Source organism: Ambystoma mexicanum, chromosome 2p (genome assembly GCF_040938575.1).
Source record: "Ambystoma mexicanum isolate Mex_15411 chromosome 2p, UKY_AmexF1_1, whole genome shotgun sequence".
In the NCBI taxonomy this organism is placed as follows: domain Eukaryota; kingdom Metazoa; phylum Chordata; class Amphibia; order Caudata; family Ambystomatidae; genus Ambystoma; species Ambystoma mexicanum.
This window is the reverse complement of record NC_090923.1, coordinates 1,395,327,925-1,395,346,829: the sequence shown is the minus strand read 5'-3', so window position 1 is coordinate 1,395,346,829 and position 18,905 is coordinate 1,395,327,925. Positions and strand designations below refer to the sequence as shown.

Here is an 18,905-nt window from a genome sequence, read left to right as displayed (position 1 = left end):
ACACTTTTTCCCTTGGGCTCGTGTCATTCCATCTCACATCAGTCAACCACGTGCATTTGGGCTGGGTGTGGCCATAGGAATGAATAAAGCTGCATGTGCATCATCATTTGGGAGTGGAGGGTGGAACCATCTAGCAGAACAAGGGGGCGTGGTCGGGGCCAGGCTATTTAAGTCTGCCATGCCCGCAGGCCTAGGCTTTGCGTTATTCTGCCTAAGCAGCGTAACGCTCACCGCTGCCTGAGAAGCCTCTTACCTGTTTTCCAGCAAACCATCTCGGAGGAACATCTTACCTGTCGTCCAGCGAAACCATCGTGGAGAAGCATCTTACCTGCATAGCCAGCCAAACCATCACGGAGGCGCTACTTACCCGTTTTCTCCATCAGAACCAGCTGAATCTTCGCTGAAGCGCCTCTTACCTGCTCGCAGTGACTCCATGCGCGATCGTCCAGGGCGTACTTACCTGGCTCGTGGAATACAACACCGACTGCACGCCTTACCTGACACCAAATCCGAAGTTCTACCCGGCCAGCTTCCTCGCGGTCACAGGCATCCTTCACCAGAGACCAGGTGAGCGTAACACATTCTTAGATTGTCAATAATAAAATCCGGATAGTAAGAATCGATAGAAAAGTAAACAAAGAAGTAAAAAGAATATTTTTGTGTAGGCTTGGAAATTGTTTGGAGGATTGTTTGGAAATGGGCAGCGATTGATGGTGCTTGACCGAATTGATTGTTGTGGTATAATTGATCAGAGTAATAACAGAATATAAAAGAACCGGTAAGTATTGACAGTTAAAAACGACTTGTCATTATGGGGGACATGCCCCTTTTATACTTGTGCAAAACATTAGCAAGATACACACCTAATATTAGAAAATACCATGCTGAGTGGGTAAAAGGCACGGCTGACAAAATGTTCATGCCTTGGGTACAAGAAGTTTCACTATCAAGAACAGTATTGCAACACATGACAACATACGTACATGCTGCATACTCACGGAAGAAGTTACAGAAAAGGTTAGCTGTTTTAGAGCTATGTAAAATGTATCGGAGCGAGAGACATGTGCCCGAGAAGGAATAGATGCTTAATCAGCATAAAGGAGAGGGCACAGCACCCATGGCTCCTCTTTCTCATCCTGAAAACAATAGTACAACTGAGGACAAACAGGGATTTAAAAGCAGCAGTGCGGTATGTTAATCTGACATGCGCGCCCCCTGCTCATAATAGTGAAGATAATATAGAAGAAAGCAAGAGTAAAGAACGAAAATATATATCTACACGTGATGAACATAAAGAGCATGTTGAAAGACGGGACAGACAGATAGAGATAGGAGAGGTAGCCAAGAGACAAAGGAGAGCAAGACCGAGCTAGTGGAGTGACAATAGTACAGAATGAGTGGATGGGAGGACAGAATGTACTCAAATTAGACGGAAAGGGTATGACGATATTGGAGAAAGAGAAGAGAGAGGAACAGGAAAAGGAAAGAGAAAAGGCATACAAAGAGAGAAGGAAAAAGAGGAAGCGAAAAGGACAAAGAAAATATGAAGAACATAAAAAATAGAATAGAGAAGAAATGACATTCTTACAGGCTGTGAACAGTAAGGATGTGAAATTAACTATCGTACTCTGCCTGACGACATTGCAGATAGTTGAAGAGCTAAGGCATAGATAAGGAAGGGAGGAGGAGAGTGCAAAGGAAATGGAAACAAACAGGTGACTACCATACTAGGCCTGATGACATTTCTGGTAGAGCCGGAGAAAACAAAAGGTGGAGGGAGAGGGGTGCAGAAAGGGAGGGGAGGAACAAAACAAGCGACTAGCGTACTAGGCCTGATGACATTTCAGATAGTGCTGGAGTGGGGGGGAACAAGTTAGTGAAGGTGGGTGGAGACAGACGAGGTTGCTATCGTACTAGGTCCAGGTACAATTCTGATAGAGTAAGTACATAGAAGAAAGTAAGGGGAGGAGATAGGAAAAGGGAGGGAACAGAGAGTAAGCAGTCAAAAAGAGTAGAGCAGCAAGAGGGGAGAGCGAAAACAATTGCAGAAGTCAGTAGTAACTCATAATGTTGCAAGCCTGGATACAAGATGAAGATGGGAACAGCATGATTCACGGCCACCATGAGAAAGGGTGACGCACTGTGAATCAATGAAGTCCATAAAAGTCAAATCCAGCATTGGCCACAAGATGGTGATGGTGAAACCAGAATGTATCAGGACAGACTACTGCAGAAGTAGGCTGGAGTGGACCGGGGGGGGGTTGGGTAGAAGAATCAAGCAAAACAGTCAACCCTTGTGTTCAAGAAAGGGAGGCACACAGGAACAACACAGAGGGACCAGAGGGGTGGGGATGGCCTGTGGGGACAGAGGGAGTAAACACATGTTGTTGCATGCTTACATACTGGCTGAGCAGGGGTTCGGGCCCTGGGTCCTCCTGGTCCGGACAGGTTCAAACAGGAATTACCCTTTTCTTCGTCTACCCTTCACTTCAGACGCCCGGGCGAAAGATGCCCTTGATCTAAGAGTTAATAGCAGGAAGAAGATGCAGGGCTAAAAAGGTGGGTGGTGCTTAGGCCAGGTGACCAAGATCCACTTGCACTTGCTCCCCATCTGCAAAGGTAAAGAGTCTGGAGGGCTCCTTAAGGAGGGCACAAGAGTGGCAACCAGGAAGGCACCAGACGTGGGTGGGGCTTGCTAAGTGGGGAAAAAGATCAGCAACCAGGAAGGCACCAGGTGGGTGCGGCTTAGGCCAGATGACCAAGATCCACTTGCACCCGCTCCCCGTCTGCAAAGGAAAAGAGGCTGGAGGGCTCATTAAGTAGGGAAAAAGAGCAGCAACCAGGTGAGCAGGGCTTTGTAAGTGGGGAAAAAGAACAGTGGGTGGGGCTTAGGCCAGGTGACCAAGATCCACTTGCACCTGCTCCCCATCTGCAAAGGAAAATAGGCTGGAGGGCTCCTTAAGTAGGGAAAAAGAGCGGCAACCAGGAAGGCACCAGTTGGGCTGGACTTGCTAAGTGGGGAAACGATGTGCGTCCCAAACAAATAACACTAGTACCCGTATGACTGTATGCACGAGTAGAATGTTTGAGATACTACTTTCAACTATTAAAAACCTCTTTTGTGGCACAAATAGTAGTAATAATACCACCATTAGCAGGAATAGATTACCAAGAAGATATATATCGTGCCATGACAGAATGAAAAAAAGATATATATTCGTCATCCCTAGCACTCAAACAGTTGGTACTCCGACATTAGTGCAGTGGGTAGACGCACAACTAATAGCAGTTGCTATGTGTGCTTGATAATGCTGCATGTATAGGTGGCACCCAAGGTTCTAGTACCACAAGAAGTACCGATTATAGAGGCACAAAGCCTGATTCATCTTGCGCTATGTAGAATCAAAGGCACTTTTCAGGCATCCGACAATGCTGAGAAAGGGACTTTTTCCCACGTCATAGCTGCAGTGCATGATCTAGGGGCCAAAAGGAAAAAAGAGGCTGCCGCCCAAGAGGACTGGTTTACACTAGCTTTTAGTTGGGCCCCATCCTGGCTAGGAACCCTGGTGAAGATGCTGGTGCCCATCATCGTGTTCGTCTTGGTCATCTTCTGCACGTGCGAGTTGGGACTCCGGTGTTGTGCCAAAGCAGTGCCTAGTAGTACAATGATTATGGTCTCTATTGGCGTTCCAAAAGTACCTTGTAGCACAAAGGAGGTAAAAATACAAACTGACCACCCCATTCCCCACATGGTCCCTATCCCCTACGGAGATCAAGTTGACCGACTATACCACACGACCATTGGCTCTTGCCCCCAGACACACAAAATTATAAAGAAGTATGGGTAGATTTGTCATGGCAAAGGGCTGTGTTAAGAAACCCGGCACAGATACAGTATGGCGGGAATTATAGATGCATAGACTTAGTGCACGCATATAAAGAGACACCATCTTTTAGTTATGGAAGGCACAGGCAGACCTATATGGCTGCCCGGTAAACCTAGGCCCCCCAACAAAAACCTCACCAGGCCCAAACGCTCAGGACAGATGAGAGTGCGCTGCTAATTCTCACAGAAACTTCCCTTTGTCCCTTAACTGTTGCAATTACTCATTATCACAGAAAGGAATTCGCCCTGCAAGGCCATGAGACAGCGCCAGGCTCCTCACAGCACGTTCATCACAGCCAGGCCAACAGCAGACCTCTAACGCCCAGCCCACCAGGAGTAATGGCACCCATCACCGACCCAGTCCAAGAACCCCTGCATTCCACGATAGTGAGGGACCCCAGCCCACCAGCAATAAAACCAATGGTCATGAAAGATCTGAACATGCACGACCATTTCACCTCTTCTCATAAATGCACCCTTTGTAGTATGCGGTTCAGGGAGGGATAAATGATAGATCAAAACAAAGGTGGAAGCCTTAGGTGCGAGGGGTGCGATATAGACAGAGCACAGAATGTGTGGGTCAGCGTGAATGCGTTCCTCCCTTGCCCCTGGTGCCACTTCCTGAGCCTCCCAGGTTCATGCCATAATGATGTAGTAGTAGCATTAGTGTATAATAAGTAGCCTTGGAACAGCAACATGTGAGGAGCCTGACCTTCAGTCCACGGAGAGTTGAGGCCAGCTGACCCACGTGGGAATAGACAGACGGCGGTGAAGGGAACCAATCATAGCCTGGTATCCCCTGTGAAGCAGGACCTTGTATATGGTCTCACCAATCAGCTGTGCAGGTTTAGACCCTATGGATGATCATTCAGGCAGAACGTTCTCGAACAGCAGAGTCCTCTGCTGACACCTTTTATCTTTTGTACAATTAAACCTTGTTATCCTTGCAAGCAATCTCTTGGCCTTTTTCCCTAGAGGGTTGTTTTATTTCTGGCGTGAGCATAAAGCAGCAGCTGCTTGTAAAGAGTTTTATACGCTCTTGGAATAAGCCCCGCTTTGAGGGACCGTACCTAGTAGAGGGGTTGACTTCCACTGTGAAACTCGAAGGAAGAAGAGCTTGGCTGCACTTGAATGACATAAAGCTTTACAAAGGAGAGAACCTCACCCTTCCTGCACCTGCTGATTGTGAAGCAAGAGAAGTTTTGCGAATGCAAACGAGATCGGCTACCCAGAGCCAAAACAAAGAACAAAGGAAATTAAAAACAATTTGAACAGTAGTTTTTTTCCCCAAGTTCAAAGGGAAACAGATGGACCTTGCAGCATTCAGACATTCTAGTTAGGTCAAAAGAGACAATGCGTTGACCAACAAAGACCACGAAGACTGCACATGACACTTTTGGTTGCCTGAAACATTACACACATTTTTGCATGTTGTTTTTGTGTACATAATTCGATCTTATCCAGCTTTAGTGAGATGACACGTTGATATTGTCACTTTTTTCAGAAATCCTAAAGATAGTTGTATTATTTTCAGTATCATCATTGCAATAATATTACAATTCTTGTTATAAAAGTGACGAATGACACGTTGAATAAAAAAAATTGGAATTTTCCAGTTCATAAAAGAACCATTGCTAGCAAGAAGACCAGTTGATGCACAGAATGCAGTTGATGCACAGAATGCAGTAAGATGAATGAACTAGTTTGCAATCTTTTCTGTGGCGATGTTTTGTATAATGTGCAATTTTTATTACTTTATTATAGCATTTCGACAAATGATCTATAATACAGATGGAGTGTTTAACAACGAGACATCTATTTCTATACCTAACAAAAGCATGAGTGATATTTTCCTTGATACTTCCAAGCAAATTATCCGATTTAAGAGGGATGCTGGGGAAGACCATTATGATATAAATTCATATCTTGATAATTCGGCCCATTTAAAGAATACCATGTGGTACCCGCACATGAAGGAAGTGGGGCGAAGAGCGTTGGATGAGAGCTGCTTTGTATGTTCTCTCATCCCTTATGCCATGAGCGCAGCCAGAACATGATTTGCAAGAGAAATACTGATCCATAATGCAAAGTGTCTCAGCCATCTAGTAGCATGCACAACAAGAGGATAATTTGATGGAAGATGGGCAACCCTACGATGGATGTCGAAAAGAACATTCCCATATGAAGATGTTACATAAAACGCAGAAGATGGAAAAAGAACCAGGTTGGAAAAGCAGGCTGCTCCTATACTCTTTCAGTGGTGTGACTGGAGAACAGATAAGGATGGTTGAACAAAAGAGACTGGGTTGTGCAGACACATGGGAAACAACAGGATTCTGGGAGAGAATTCAGATGTTGGTATATTGACGAGTTGCCACCAGTACAAGATGGCAAGAAGGAATGTTGGCATGTAGTGCACACTTATTGATGATGGCACCAGTAAAAATAGTGCAAATAGTAAATGATGAATACCTAAAGAAATGTGCCAAGTACTGGAAATTAACATGGGTCAAAAATGAAGCAGGACCTGTATCCATACTACCAATGAAGAATTCGACACAGTGTTTCTTAAACAGGGGTCTAACCACAGTTGGAGAAAATAAAGGATGCAAGCAAATAATCGATGTACCAGTAGTGAATGGAGGAACTTCCATGCTAATGGACCACTATAGGGCCTGTGGATCCAAAGCTTATATGCAGCTACCTAAGCATTGGGGAGGAATATGTTCTATAGTGATCATACATGTCCCTGTATTAGTGATTCCCCAAAGTGATCTCCATATAGACAGTTTTCCAAAAATGGATGCTCACCAAAGGAAGAAGAGGTCGCTCAGCGTCACCCGACAAAAGAGAGAAACTATTTTTTCAGCAAAATCAAAAGAAGCATACCACAACATTCCATATGAGCACACATTATACAGTAGAGCGGCAGTGATATGTACAGCTATATTCATGCCAAAAATTCAAACCTCAGTGATCGCCAAGTGGTTATAGATAACCAGGTCGGAATTGCTAAAAACAATTAACACAACAATAAAAGGATTGACTCTGATTAGAGAAGAATTGAGGGCCATCAGGCTCATGACCCTCATGACCCTCCAGAACAGGTATGTCCTGGACTTAATTACAGCAATGGAAGGAGGCGTGTGTGCCAAGATCGTGCCTTCTTGCTGTACATACACACCTACCCATGATGGAGAAAATTGAACCTTGACAGAAGCAATAACTATGCTGTCGATACTGCATATGAAAATGGTGGAAGAAGTTGATGAACCTGAAGAATAGTTTTTGTCCCTGTTTTCATGGGTTGCAACCTGGATGACAAATGACTTCAAACTGCTGGGAGCAAGACTAGTGTTGGTATTCCTAGGATTCTGTCTTATAAGAATAAACATAGGACGGCGCAAGAAGACAGCGAAAAAAGCTATTGGGATGACGATAATGATCAAGGTGAATGCTGCAACTGACGAGGGCCCTCAGAAAGCACCACCCGTGAGCACCTGAAAGGAAGTGCTTTGGCATCCCCAGGAACAAATGTATCCCAAGGATCATAAGAAGTATGTAGGACGTTGGGTATTCTGTCAACCAATTGGGGAGTGTTGCCATATGACCTGGAGTGTGGAGAACACCTAAAGAATGCGGGTGACCTGAGCGGGTGTGACAAAGATATGGATTAAAAAAAAAACACAGTGTGAAGAAGATTGAGGAGGCGGTCGAGCACTTGACCAGATGTGATAATGTAGAGAAGCAGATGTACACGTCACTTATGGAGCCCACACCCTCACCTCTGTCATATTGGAAGAACAGCACGCAAGCACTGTGTAGAACACCTGGTATCATCCCAATACCTGACTTCCTAAAGAGCGGACACAGGTACTTTGCAGCACCTTGCTTGTCTACTATCATTAGTGCATGGAAGGGGATACGCATCTGGCTTGGTGACCACATTAAGAGCTCTGTAGTCCACACAGATTCTCAAATCAAATGTACCTGCTTTTGGTACTAGAACCACAGGACTGGACCAAGGACTACTGGAAGGTTCTATCGCCCCATGATCCAACATTTTCTTGACCTCAGTCTTTGTGCGATCTCACTTTGTCTGACATCCTATAACTCCAATTTTTGGTTGGCGCATTGTCTCCATTGCCAATGTCATGCTTGCACCAAGGCGTCATGCCTGGAGTGAGCGAGAACAAGGGGGAACACTGCATAAGCAAAGTTTTCACTTCACCTTGTTTCTGTGGAGTCAGTTGAGGGGACAATTTAACACCCTCAATGGAGCCATCAGAATGATGTCCTTGGAGCAAATCGGGGAGAGTTTAAGATTCCTCTTCTTGCCTATCCGCCAGCAGCAGGGCTCCCATTTCAACCCTAGGGATGCACGCCTTCAATCTATTCACATGAAACACTTTGGGAGACTGTCCAGGTCTTTCAAGGTCCACGAAATAGTTTACCTCACCCAGTCTCCCAAAGGACCTGACCACCTATTCTGTAAAGCTCTAGTCCTTATAGGGTTTATAATCGGGATTTCTTGGCCTGGGAAAAAATGCACAAGTGATGCTTTCTGGTCATACCTATCAATGACCAAAGCTTAACCATCCTTCAGCTTGTCATTGGCCTGAGACATTAGTAAAGTCATCCTCTTCCTCAAACCTAACACATAGTCCACTACATTGGTAGCAATAGGAGGAATGAGTCCACTACATTGGTAGTGATGGGAGGAATGGGCATCTCCCATCCTTCCTTGACTATGACAAGGAGTCCCCTGATAGGGTGACCAAACTGAGTTCAAAGGGGCTAAATCCAGCCCCTTCTTGAGGTTCCTCTCTGTAGTCAGAGTAAGCATGGCATGGGGAGATCCCACTTTCTCCCCTAGGGCTCTTCAAGAGCTCCAATCATGCCTTTGAGAGTTCTCTTGAATCTCAACTAGGCCATTGGTCTGTGGATGATATCCAGATGGCAATTTTTATGACACCCCACATTCCTTCCACATGACCTGCGTATACTTGGACATGAAGTTGCGGCCTCTGTCGGACACAACTTCTTTAGGCAGGCCAACCCTTGTAAATATGCCAAGCAATGCTGAGGCAACTGACATAGCAGTTACTGTCTTAAGTGTGATGGGTTCACGATATCTTGTGGCATGATCAATGACCACAAGGATAAACCTACTGCCAGAAGATGTAGGAGATTCAAGGGGACCAACAATGTCAATCCCTACCCTCTCAAATGTTATACTCCTCTACAGGTAGTGGTACCAATGGAGCCTGGATTTTTGCATCACTTTTGCCAGAAATCTGATTAGTAGCGCAACTCCTACAATGGCTTTCTACCTGTGCCCCCATCTTAGGCCAGTAGAAGTGCATGCTCAAACTCCCCTTAGTCTTCTTGATGCCAAGATGGACCTGCAAGGGGGACTTAATGTGCCAATTGGAAGAGGCAGGGTCTCACCTGATGGGGAACCACCAACCTCTTATGGTCTTCTTCAGTGGACTCTGGCTCACTATGTAGGAGCCTACTTTCATAATAGTCTGTGCTTCCCTGGGGCTATCCTCCAATTAGGATCAGCAATGTCTCCTTGCAAACTTCAATTGATGGACACTCATGTTGGCTCTTACTAAACTCTTCCCTTGAGGGAACCCATTCTGAAAGTAAACTCTGCAGTTCAAGGTTATCATAGGGGTTGAGTATTTCAGGCAGCCCCTCCACCTTGTCAGGTTCAGGGGGTTGGCCAACTTCTTCCTCCTCAGTGGTAGGTGAGTTGGGGGGAATATTCTCTTGCCCTCTAGGTTTTTTCTCTCCTTTAGCCTTAGGTTTCCGCTTTGGCTGGGCCTTAGGCTTGGCTAAGGCAGTCTTCGTCTGAGACCCAGTGCATGAAAGTTCTGCTGCGTCTCCCACAATACCCAAGTCTGAGGTCATTTCCTGATGGAACCTTTCCAGGAACTTGCCTCTGTACACTAACCGATATCCGGACCATCCCACCATTCACAGCTAACGTGACAGGTATATCTGGAAACCTGAGAGGGGGACCATCAGCCAACTTAGTGGGCAACTTAGTGGGCACCAGAGGAGCTCTGGCCAGAGGCTCTGAATTTATCAGAGTGGAATTCACTATAGTCTGACTGGCCCCAGTGTCCCTAATGGCAGAGGTGTCTACACCATCTACCAACACACTATCCTTGAAATAATGCTTAATGTTATCGGGTATGGAGGCAAAAACCTCCGCAACTCTACCTTCCCAGGATCCCAGGGAAGCTAAAACAACCTCATATCCTAGCCCAGCAATGGCCAGCTTCTTAGGATCTAATTCCTTAGAATCTGCCAAATGCTGATTAAGCCTTGGGGAACAAGCGGCAAATATATGTTCCAGCATGACCGGAATGATCATGCCTTCAAATGCGGTTACTTTATGGCCTTCAACCCAGCCGCTCAAGTTTTTCAAGGAATCAGTAATATATGATACCCAAGTATTATTATCCTTTTTTTCCTACTCGCTAATTCTCTTTTTATTAGTCTGGAGTCTTCCCAAACTTTAAGATGAGAGCTTGTTTCAATTTTGTAAAGTCTTTTCTGTCAGTTTTGGACATATCCATTAATGGCACTGCAGCCAGAATGGGGTAGCCTGCTTGATCAACCATGCAATCTTATCAGCTTCACCCACTTCTTGCACCTCACAAGCCTACTGAAAAGTTGTCGGCCAATCCATGGTGTAATTCTTTTCATCATACACACTGAGCAAATCTGAGAAACCCAGGATGAGTAGAATACCCATAACTATTCCCTGACCCTCTGGGGGAACCATGTGAAGCTTGAATCCTGGCAAGCTCCAGCTGATTATCGCTGTCCTTTTGCCTCTCAACTCTCTCAAATTCAAGCTTTGCCATTTTAAACTCAAGCTCTTTTTGCTTGAGCCTGAGTGTTTCCTTCAACTCCCACATAGCTTCAGTCTCTGAGGTTGTTAGAGAAACATTTGTAGAATCATCATAATTCCACTCCTCTTCCCTCTCAATAGTTGCAGTAACGCCATTACTGTTGCTGGGATCATCCCCAGCACCTTCTGCATTGCAATTGGAAGGTAAATGCACAATCCTACTTTCTTGCAGATCTATTATTCTCTGTATTATTTCAGCTTTGTTGCCAAAGGATGGGAGTCCTCTGTCATCACACAACTTTCTCAATTGATCAACTTTATATGCATTCAAAGTAGATCTAGTGATTGTTTCCACAATTTAATTATATTAGGTGACTGTTATGTTACCAGAAAAATCATATCAGTGTTTCTGTGTAAATATAATCCAGTCATTACACTAGTGGACAACACGGGGGAACCCTAGACCTTATCCTCACTGCTGTACACCAATTGGAGTTAGAGGGGGCAGGTAAGTATTGCTACAATTTACCACCCGTACTCTGGTTTCTCCTCAGACTTGGCGGGTCATTGGAGGGTTGCCTGAGTTAAGTTTTCCCACCTTTGGTTCCCGGCTGCGGGTGCAAGAAGAGTTCCGGTCGGGTACAGGATCTTGGTGCAAACTCTTCTCGACGAACAATATAAGGAACACTGATGGAGGCCTTTTCTAGGCACTCGTCCAGATGTGGGAAGGCCGGTTTCAGGGACAGGAGGCGCCACAGTTGTCACAATCTAAGAAAGCCTCAGGACCCATCAATTTCACAGGAGGGCCTCTTGTTGGACAAGCGGAAGACCATGGGTCTGACTCATGCATGCACACCAGAGACTCTGGAGCAACGCTGTGGATTGGGACGAGAAAGTCCCAGTCCACTTCCTGGGACGCGTACGCACTAGCCTGCAAAATCTCTTGGTTTCCGGGGCAACTGCATGACCATAAAAGGATTTTCCTGACCTGGCAGGTCAGGAAGAAGGCCAAAGGATAAGGTGGACAAGTAACAAACAAAAAACCTTGCAACACGGACATGCCGGGACAATAGCAACTGTTAGTAGCCAAACATGGTAAACGCTGTAAGGCTAGCAAAAAGTACAGTTAAAAGTATGCAAAAGTATTTGTTGCCACCGTTTTCTCCTTAAGCAGGTAACCAAAAAAATCCCTTTGAGTGTAGTCTAGGGTCGTACAAAAGAAACCCCATTGCACTGCATCGGAAGATGCATTGTACAATGTTTAAAGGTTACCCAACCAGGTAGCAAAGTCAAACGACTAAGGGAAACATAGTTTCCTATTACTGACGGTCTGAAGGACTAGCCAGTTTCCCCATAACATGTGAGAAAACACCCAGTGGAGTGAAGCTGAAGGCGTAACTTCACTGTACAAAGTCGGGACATGGTGAAGCACAAATGCAAAAAGTTTGGGTCTCTATAGAATATGGAGTGAAAGTTGTTAAAAGAGAAAACCTTCCTAATATCCATGCGCTACCTCAACAAGCAGGGAGGCATGAGATCACTACCACTGTGCAGTGAGGCCACGCAGCAGAGATCTTCACCCAGTGGGACACTCCAAAGGTGGATCTGTTTGCGACGGTGGACAACACGAAGTGCAGGCAGTTATGTTCGAGGCAATTTCCTCCCACGTGGGTATTGGTGGACACATTTTTTAGTGGAGTGGGTATTTTGATATCGTCATCTCTTGGGTTCTCAGGAGGTTGCAGAGATTCAGCGCTCATCTGATCGCCCCGGATTGAGCGAGGAGGACGTGGTACACGGATGTTCTGGAAATGGCCGTATGCCCATCTCTCCGACTTCCTCAGAGGACAGACCTCTTGTCACAGTCGGGAGGCAAGGTGCTTCACCTGGACTCTTTCAACCTGCATGCGTGGCTCTTGAGAGGCTGAAGTACGAAGACTGGGACCTCAACAAAGAGGTACTGGAGGTGCTGTTGGCTGCATGCAGACCTTCCACTAGGTCCCTGTATGCATGCAGATAGAGGAAGTTTGTGTCCTGGTGCAAGGCAAAAGGATTGGACTCCATCTCCATATTGTGTCCCACTTCATCAGTGATGGTGTTTTTGTTGCCCCTAGTCAAAGTGGTTCTGCAAGTGAGCACGCTGAAGGGATATCTGTCGGCTCTGTCCATTTTTAAAAGAATGCCAGGTCAAGGTTCCTTCTTTACTGTTGCTGAGATCGTACAGTTTTTGAAGGATCTTGTAAATTGCTTCCCTCCTTCACCTTTAGATCTGAATCTTGTCCTAACTTTTCTGATGGCGGCTCCATTTGAGCCTTTGCATTCAGCTCCCATCAGACTTGTCACATTGAAAACAATCTTCGTAGTGGCAATCACATGCACCAGAAGGGTCCGTGAATTGCAGGCACTCTTTAAGCACCCCTTTCTGAGGTTTTTTAATGAGGTCACCCTGGAGGTAAGCCCTAGATTTCTGCCAAAGATGATTTCTGATTTCCATATGGGCCAGAATATAGACCTTCCAGTATTTTACCCTACACCCCATCCTTCGAAGGACAAGGAGAGCCTCCACAGGTTGGAGTTTTTACCTGGCCAGGACAGGCTCCTTCAGGAAGGATGACCAGTTGTTCACCATCTCACAATCCAGGTTGGGGCAAGCAGTCACTAAGCACGCCATCTCACGATGGATAGTGCTGGTTATTTCACAATGTTAACAGTCTGCAGTCAAGGAGGATCCAGGAGCGCCAAGGGCCCACTCCACCAGAGGTGTTGCAGCTTCCTCTGCTCTTCTGAGGGGAGTGCCAGTCAGAGACATTTGTCACGCATCAACGTTGTCCTCCCTACACATGTTTGGCAGGCATTACAGATTGGACTTGGCCTGTGTGGCGGATGCATTCTTTGGTAGGGAGGCCCTCCAGAGCTTCTTGGTTTAACTTCCAATCCTTCTCCAGCATGGCTACTGCTTTGGGAGTCTACCAAGATGAGGAATCTGTGGGAGAATACAATCCATTGAAAGAGAAATTACTTACCAGTAATGTTACTTTCTGTGGATTCTTATCCGACAGATTCCTCATTGCCCTCCCAGTCTACCCCGCTTAGAAGTCCATAGACCCTAGTCCTAATCGCATTTTGCTGTTGCGTTTCTGTGTGCGATGACATAAGGAGCAGAGTGCTCCGTTTTAGGCTGCAGCAGTTAGCTTGATATATTGCCCTGGTTGTTCTGGTGTTCTCTCCAAAGAGTGAGGTAAGCAAAGTTTTGTGGTTAGCTATTTTCTCAATGCATTTCCCCTTTACTGTATGTTCCTTTCACAAGATGCGGCCAGGGGTGGGTGGGGGGAGGCGGTGGCGAACTGAGGTACGGGGTGTAGTGCATCCTTTTATACGATGCCCAACGTCCCGTCCGATCGTGGAATGGCATGGCTGTATACAAGGGCGTTGTCGCCAAAACATCGAGAGGAACTATGCCCCCTGTCGAAATATTTCAGAACAGCTGACACTGGATAGCTCTCTGTCAAGATGAGAAATCTGTGCGAGAAGAATCTATAGAGAGAACATTACTGGTATGTAACTTCTCCTCCTTCTGCATAACTCACACCTCTCCCATGCTGCCGCTACACCTCCATTTGTATAATGTTCACATTTTTCAATGTTTAGTTTGTTTCCTCAGATACTGAGAAACTTTTATACAGACCTGTAGGATATACCTAAACAAGCGCTCCGACTCAGAATCGAAAAGCAGCTCATCTCTAGCATAGGTCTTTTGTTTAACTTAACAATAGCCAAAACATCCTCCCCTCTCCCTACCCATGACTCTTGTTTTCTGCTTTGAATTGTTTAAAGAAGAAAGACACATTTGCATATCTTTTCTTAAGTGTGTTGGTAATTACTCACTCGTGCTATTTAACCATCAGAGACTTCTTTCTTCCTATTGAGTTCTCTTTAACTGCTGTTGTGAATTCATTATAGACTACCAATGTTTTGGTATATTTTCAAAATAGTGTAATATTTTACTTTAAAAGTGAATTATTAATGGGATCCGGTGTGGCACATTGGGCTTTGTAACCGTTGTACATCTGCCTCCTTTAGGTTGGGACTGTGATCTGGATTGGCATTCTTGTGTACACTGACCCTGCTGGCCTTCGCACCTACCTCGCAGCGCAGGTCTCCGAGCAGAGCCCTCTGGGTGAAACAGGGTTACCGCCTCTTCCTGTTCCTGTCCGACCACCGGGCGACGCCCAGGGTGTGCTTTCCGTCTTTACATCGGGCACTGCACCACCTTTGGAAAACAAGTCGCAGCAGGATGGCCTGGAATCCCGACGGGATCGCCTGGAAATGGGACCAGGAGTGTGGGGGGAGGTCCAAGACCATCGGACTGGCCCCCAGAGAGATGTTGATGCCGCAGAGCGCAGTGCCCACACCGAAGTGACATGGAATACAGAGGATGAGGAAGTCTGGCGGAAGCTCTCCTTCCGGCACTGGCCTTCCCTTTTCAGTTACTATAACATCACACTTGCCAAAAAGTAAGTCCATCTAAGGTTTGCAGTGAGAAAAAAGATGAGCTCTGAGTGCAATGTTTTGTGTACCGAACTCTTTGCATAAAAGCCATTGGAATAAAAGTCTCAGCCAAGCTTGGTGGCACGTCATCCTGTGTGCCTGACATCATACTAACACACTTTGTAGATTCCAAATCACACACAGGCTTTACATGTATCATCATGATGCTTTGGAAATTTGTTTATTATTATTGGCCCGAAAACAATCTTCAGCCTAAATCATTTGAAAGAGTGGGAAGAGAGAATTTTTCATTTACATGTTACCATTTGTATTTCACAATAAAATATGCTTTTGAGGGGATTGTGTCCTCCGACGTATTCCACATCTCTGACAGTAATGTCCACAGCTGTGCTGCTTCGGAAAATGTGTCGATGTCCTGCGTCGATGACGTCGATACGCTGTCCCTCGAGGGCCGAGGGCCGACGTCGAGAGCTGACGTGACCGGATGTTATATGTAGGACGCACGACGCCCCTTGCCTTAGTTCTGTTTTTTCCACGAACGTGTTCGCTTTGGAATCTCGGCGCACCTCAGTTCTTCTCCTTTGAATCGGTTCTTCTAACTTGGTATTGAGAATATGTCTTCTTCTACCCCAAAGTCAGGCTTCAAGAAGTGTTGGACTGCGGTTCCAAAATGTCCCTTACGGACCCACACGACGTCTGCCTCTGGTGCCTCGGCGAGAGCCACACCACCGACGATTGCGATGAATTCCAGTCCTTGACGTCGAAGTCCTTGCGGGAGCGGAAGAAGTTGTCTGTAGGTAGGGTTTCCAAACCCTGTAAGTCGAAATCTGCTGGGCTTTCGACTGACGATTCGAGGGGCGACTCTCTGCGTCAGTGTAAGTCCAGGGGGTCCCGTTCTCGGAGTGGGTCCTGCCATTCCTCTGCCTCTTCTAGGCACTCTTGGAAGCCCCGTCACCGGTCGCCTTCCCCGTCCTAGTCAGAGGACTCCGCCAGACGGCAGGTAGCTTGTCCCAACAAGCATTCATCGCCGGTGGAATGGGACGCATTCCGCAAGGAGATGATGGCGATTTTCGAATCGCAGGGTACCGTTCCGTCCGCGCCTTCGAGAGAAGCCGGCAAGGAACGAGCTAGGGCCACCGATCGCACGCCTTCGGGCTCGGGCGGTCGATACGATCATCGGGAGCCATCGAGGTCCCGATCGGAAAAGGTTAATCGCCATAGCCGTGCCAGGTCCAGGTCCCGGTCCTCGCTGCCCTCAAGTCCGTCGGAGCCTGTGAGGCCTTCTAAGAAGGCATTGACGCCTCAGCGCCGTGTCCGTCGAGGGACTCTCTCGAGGCTCCGGCTCCAAGGAAGTCGTTGACGCCATCGCCGCCGAGGCCGTCGAAGGACGCGCTCGGGGCTCCGGCCTCGAAGCCGTTGTCGAAGTCATCGCCGCCTCGCTCGACATCGACGCCTATTCCATCGGCGCCCTCGACACCTTTTGAGGAGAATTTGCTGGAGGTGCCCCAGAGGATGGTGGAAACTCTGAGGAAGTAAGTTGGTGAGGCCTGTATTTGAGCCTTTTTCTGTACCCTCTTCCAGAGATTTATTCCAGCCTTTGGATTACATTTCAGAGGTGGAAGAAGGGTCAGATGAGGAGGGGTTTGTACCTCCTGAGGTTCCTGATGACCTGTTGTCTGGTCACAGCCAGATGGAAGACCTGCGTCAGTCCTTACATGACGCCAGAAGAATTCTTTTACCAGATAAGACCCAGATACGTGGCTAAATCAAAGCCCCAGAACAATTCCTAGAACTCTCACTAACCCTGCCTCGTCTTCCACAACAGAATAATTATAAGAAAACAAAATAGGATATTTTCCAGATATCTACTACAGGGGGTCAAATCAGGGAACTCAATTCAAGTTTTTCTCCTTCTCAACTCACTTTGAATGTCACATTTTTAAATTTTAATTTTGTTTGTCAGATTGTGTAATGTTTCTTTGTGATGAACTATGAAGATAAATGTTTGTTTTTCTCTTGTTGATTAAGATATGTTCACTACAGAATTCATCTAGGACATCTATGTTGAGCACTAAGTATTTTTATTTACATGAATTAAAAGCACATGTTATTTAAAATGTTTACTCTCTCCAACCAGCTCAATTTTTCTAAAATGTTTATAAACCATTCTACTAGATGATTGATGCAACTTTAAGGTCACCAGCAAAGCAATAATTAAGTGATCACCCCAAATGTGCCTTTCCTACTGAGACAATAGGGTGGGATACATCTTTATGTATATAGCCAGTGGTCTGGACACCTCTCCGGAGGTTGAGTCTGGCAGGCCTGAGCCTGGTACACATGTTGAGTCCTCGTACAGGTGTCTCATGTCGAGGGTCACTGAGTACTTGCGGTGGTCTGCTTCACCTGTGGATTTTCTGCAAGATGGCCTGACAGATATATTGGACCAAGGTCCACCCACTGACCCGGTGCTGCCATTTCATATGACTTTACAAAGAAGGGTGGCGGCTTGGACTGCTCCGTAGAGTCTCTTGGCAGTGAATAAGTCGCTACCGAAAAAATACCGTCCAGCCAGTGGCGACCCCTGCTAATTGTCCACGCACACCACTCCGGAGAGTTTGGTGGTGCAGGCGGCTATGGCCCCAGCAAAGCAGGCTGCATACCCTACCATCCCTCCGGATAGGGACGACAAGTGCTTTGATGGTTGGGCGAAGAAAGTATAGTCATCTGGGGGTATGGCTTTAATGGTAGCCAACTCCATTTGTGCCTTGGCAAGATTCACTCACACTCTGTGGAATTGTGTGTCTTTGGCGGCTGAACATATTCCCGAAGGGGAGGAACGGGATGTTTTTCTTGCCCTCGTTCAGGATGGCAAGGATGCCATATGTGAATCCGTTCAGTCGGGTCTGGACGTGGCAGACTGTGTCAGCCGGTCCATGGCGGCGAGCACCGTGATGCGCAGGTTTGCGTGGTTGTGGAAGTCGGGGTTTGCTCCTGATGTACAATCCCGGCTTCTCAACATGCCCTTTGATGGTGTCCATCTTTTTGGCAGCAAGGCTGACGAGAGCCAAAGCTGCAGCCAAGTCGTTGAGCGCTGCAGTATGTCAACATCCGCCTTTTCGTCCTAGGGGACACCAATGGAGGGGAGGTTCCTTTCGGTACTACTCTTCCTTTGGTAGATCGAGGGGAGCTGCCAGTCAAAGGGGCCAACGTAGGAATACCAGAGGTGGAAAACAAGGTACTCGAGGTGCCAAAGCCGCTCGGGCAGTTGCCTCTTTGCCCTCGGGCACTACCGCAGCTGCTTCCGCTCAGTCATGAGGCCATGTCCCATGGTTCGCCGGTTGGGGGGACGGCTGGTGCAGCATCTGGTAGAATGGCGTCCCATTACTTCAGATGTGTGGGTTCTGGAGATCATAGCCCACGGCTACTGTCTTCCTTTCCGGCAGAGGCCTCACGACGATCGACCGGGGAAGCTCTCTTTGAAGTGTCCGGATCCGCTCCTTGCACAGGAAATACTATCCCTGCTGGAGAAAGGTGCCATAGAACTGGTGCCTGTAGCGGAGAGGAACAAGGGATGGTATTCCCCATATTTTTTGATCCCGAAAAAAGACGGGGGATTGAGATCCATCATGGACTTGC

The 18,905-nt window shown here is 46.9% G+C and overlaps 1 protein-coding gene across 2 annotated transcripts in view; it reads left to right on the top strand.

Moving 5' to 3' along the window:
* The window catches only part of SCAP (SREBF chaperone), a 1,420,607-nt gene that overhangs the window by 703,325 nt on the left and 698,377 nt on the right, over window positions 1–18,905 (top strand). For both annotated transcript variants that reach the window (XM_069645830.1, XM_069645831.1), the window contains exon 13: window positions 14,838–15,271. In XM_069645830.1, the coding sequence (XP_069501931.1) occupies window positions 14,838–15,271 (434 nt within the window). The remainder of the gene's footprint in view (window positions 1–14,837; window positions 15,272–18,905) is intronic.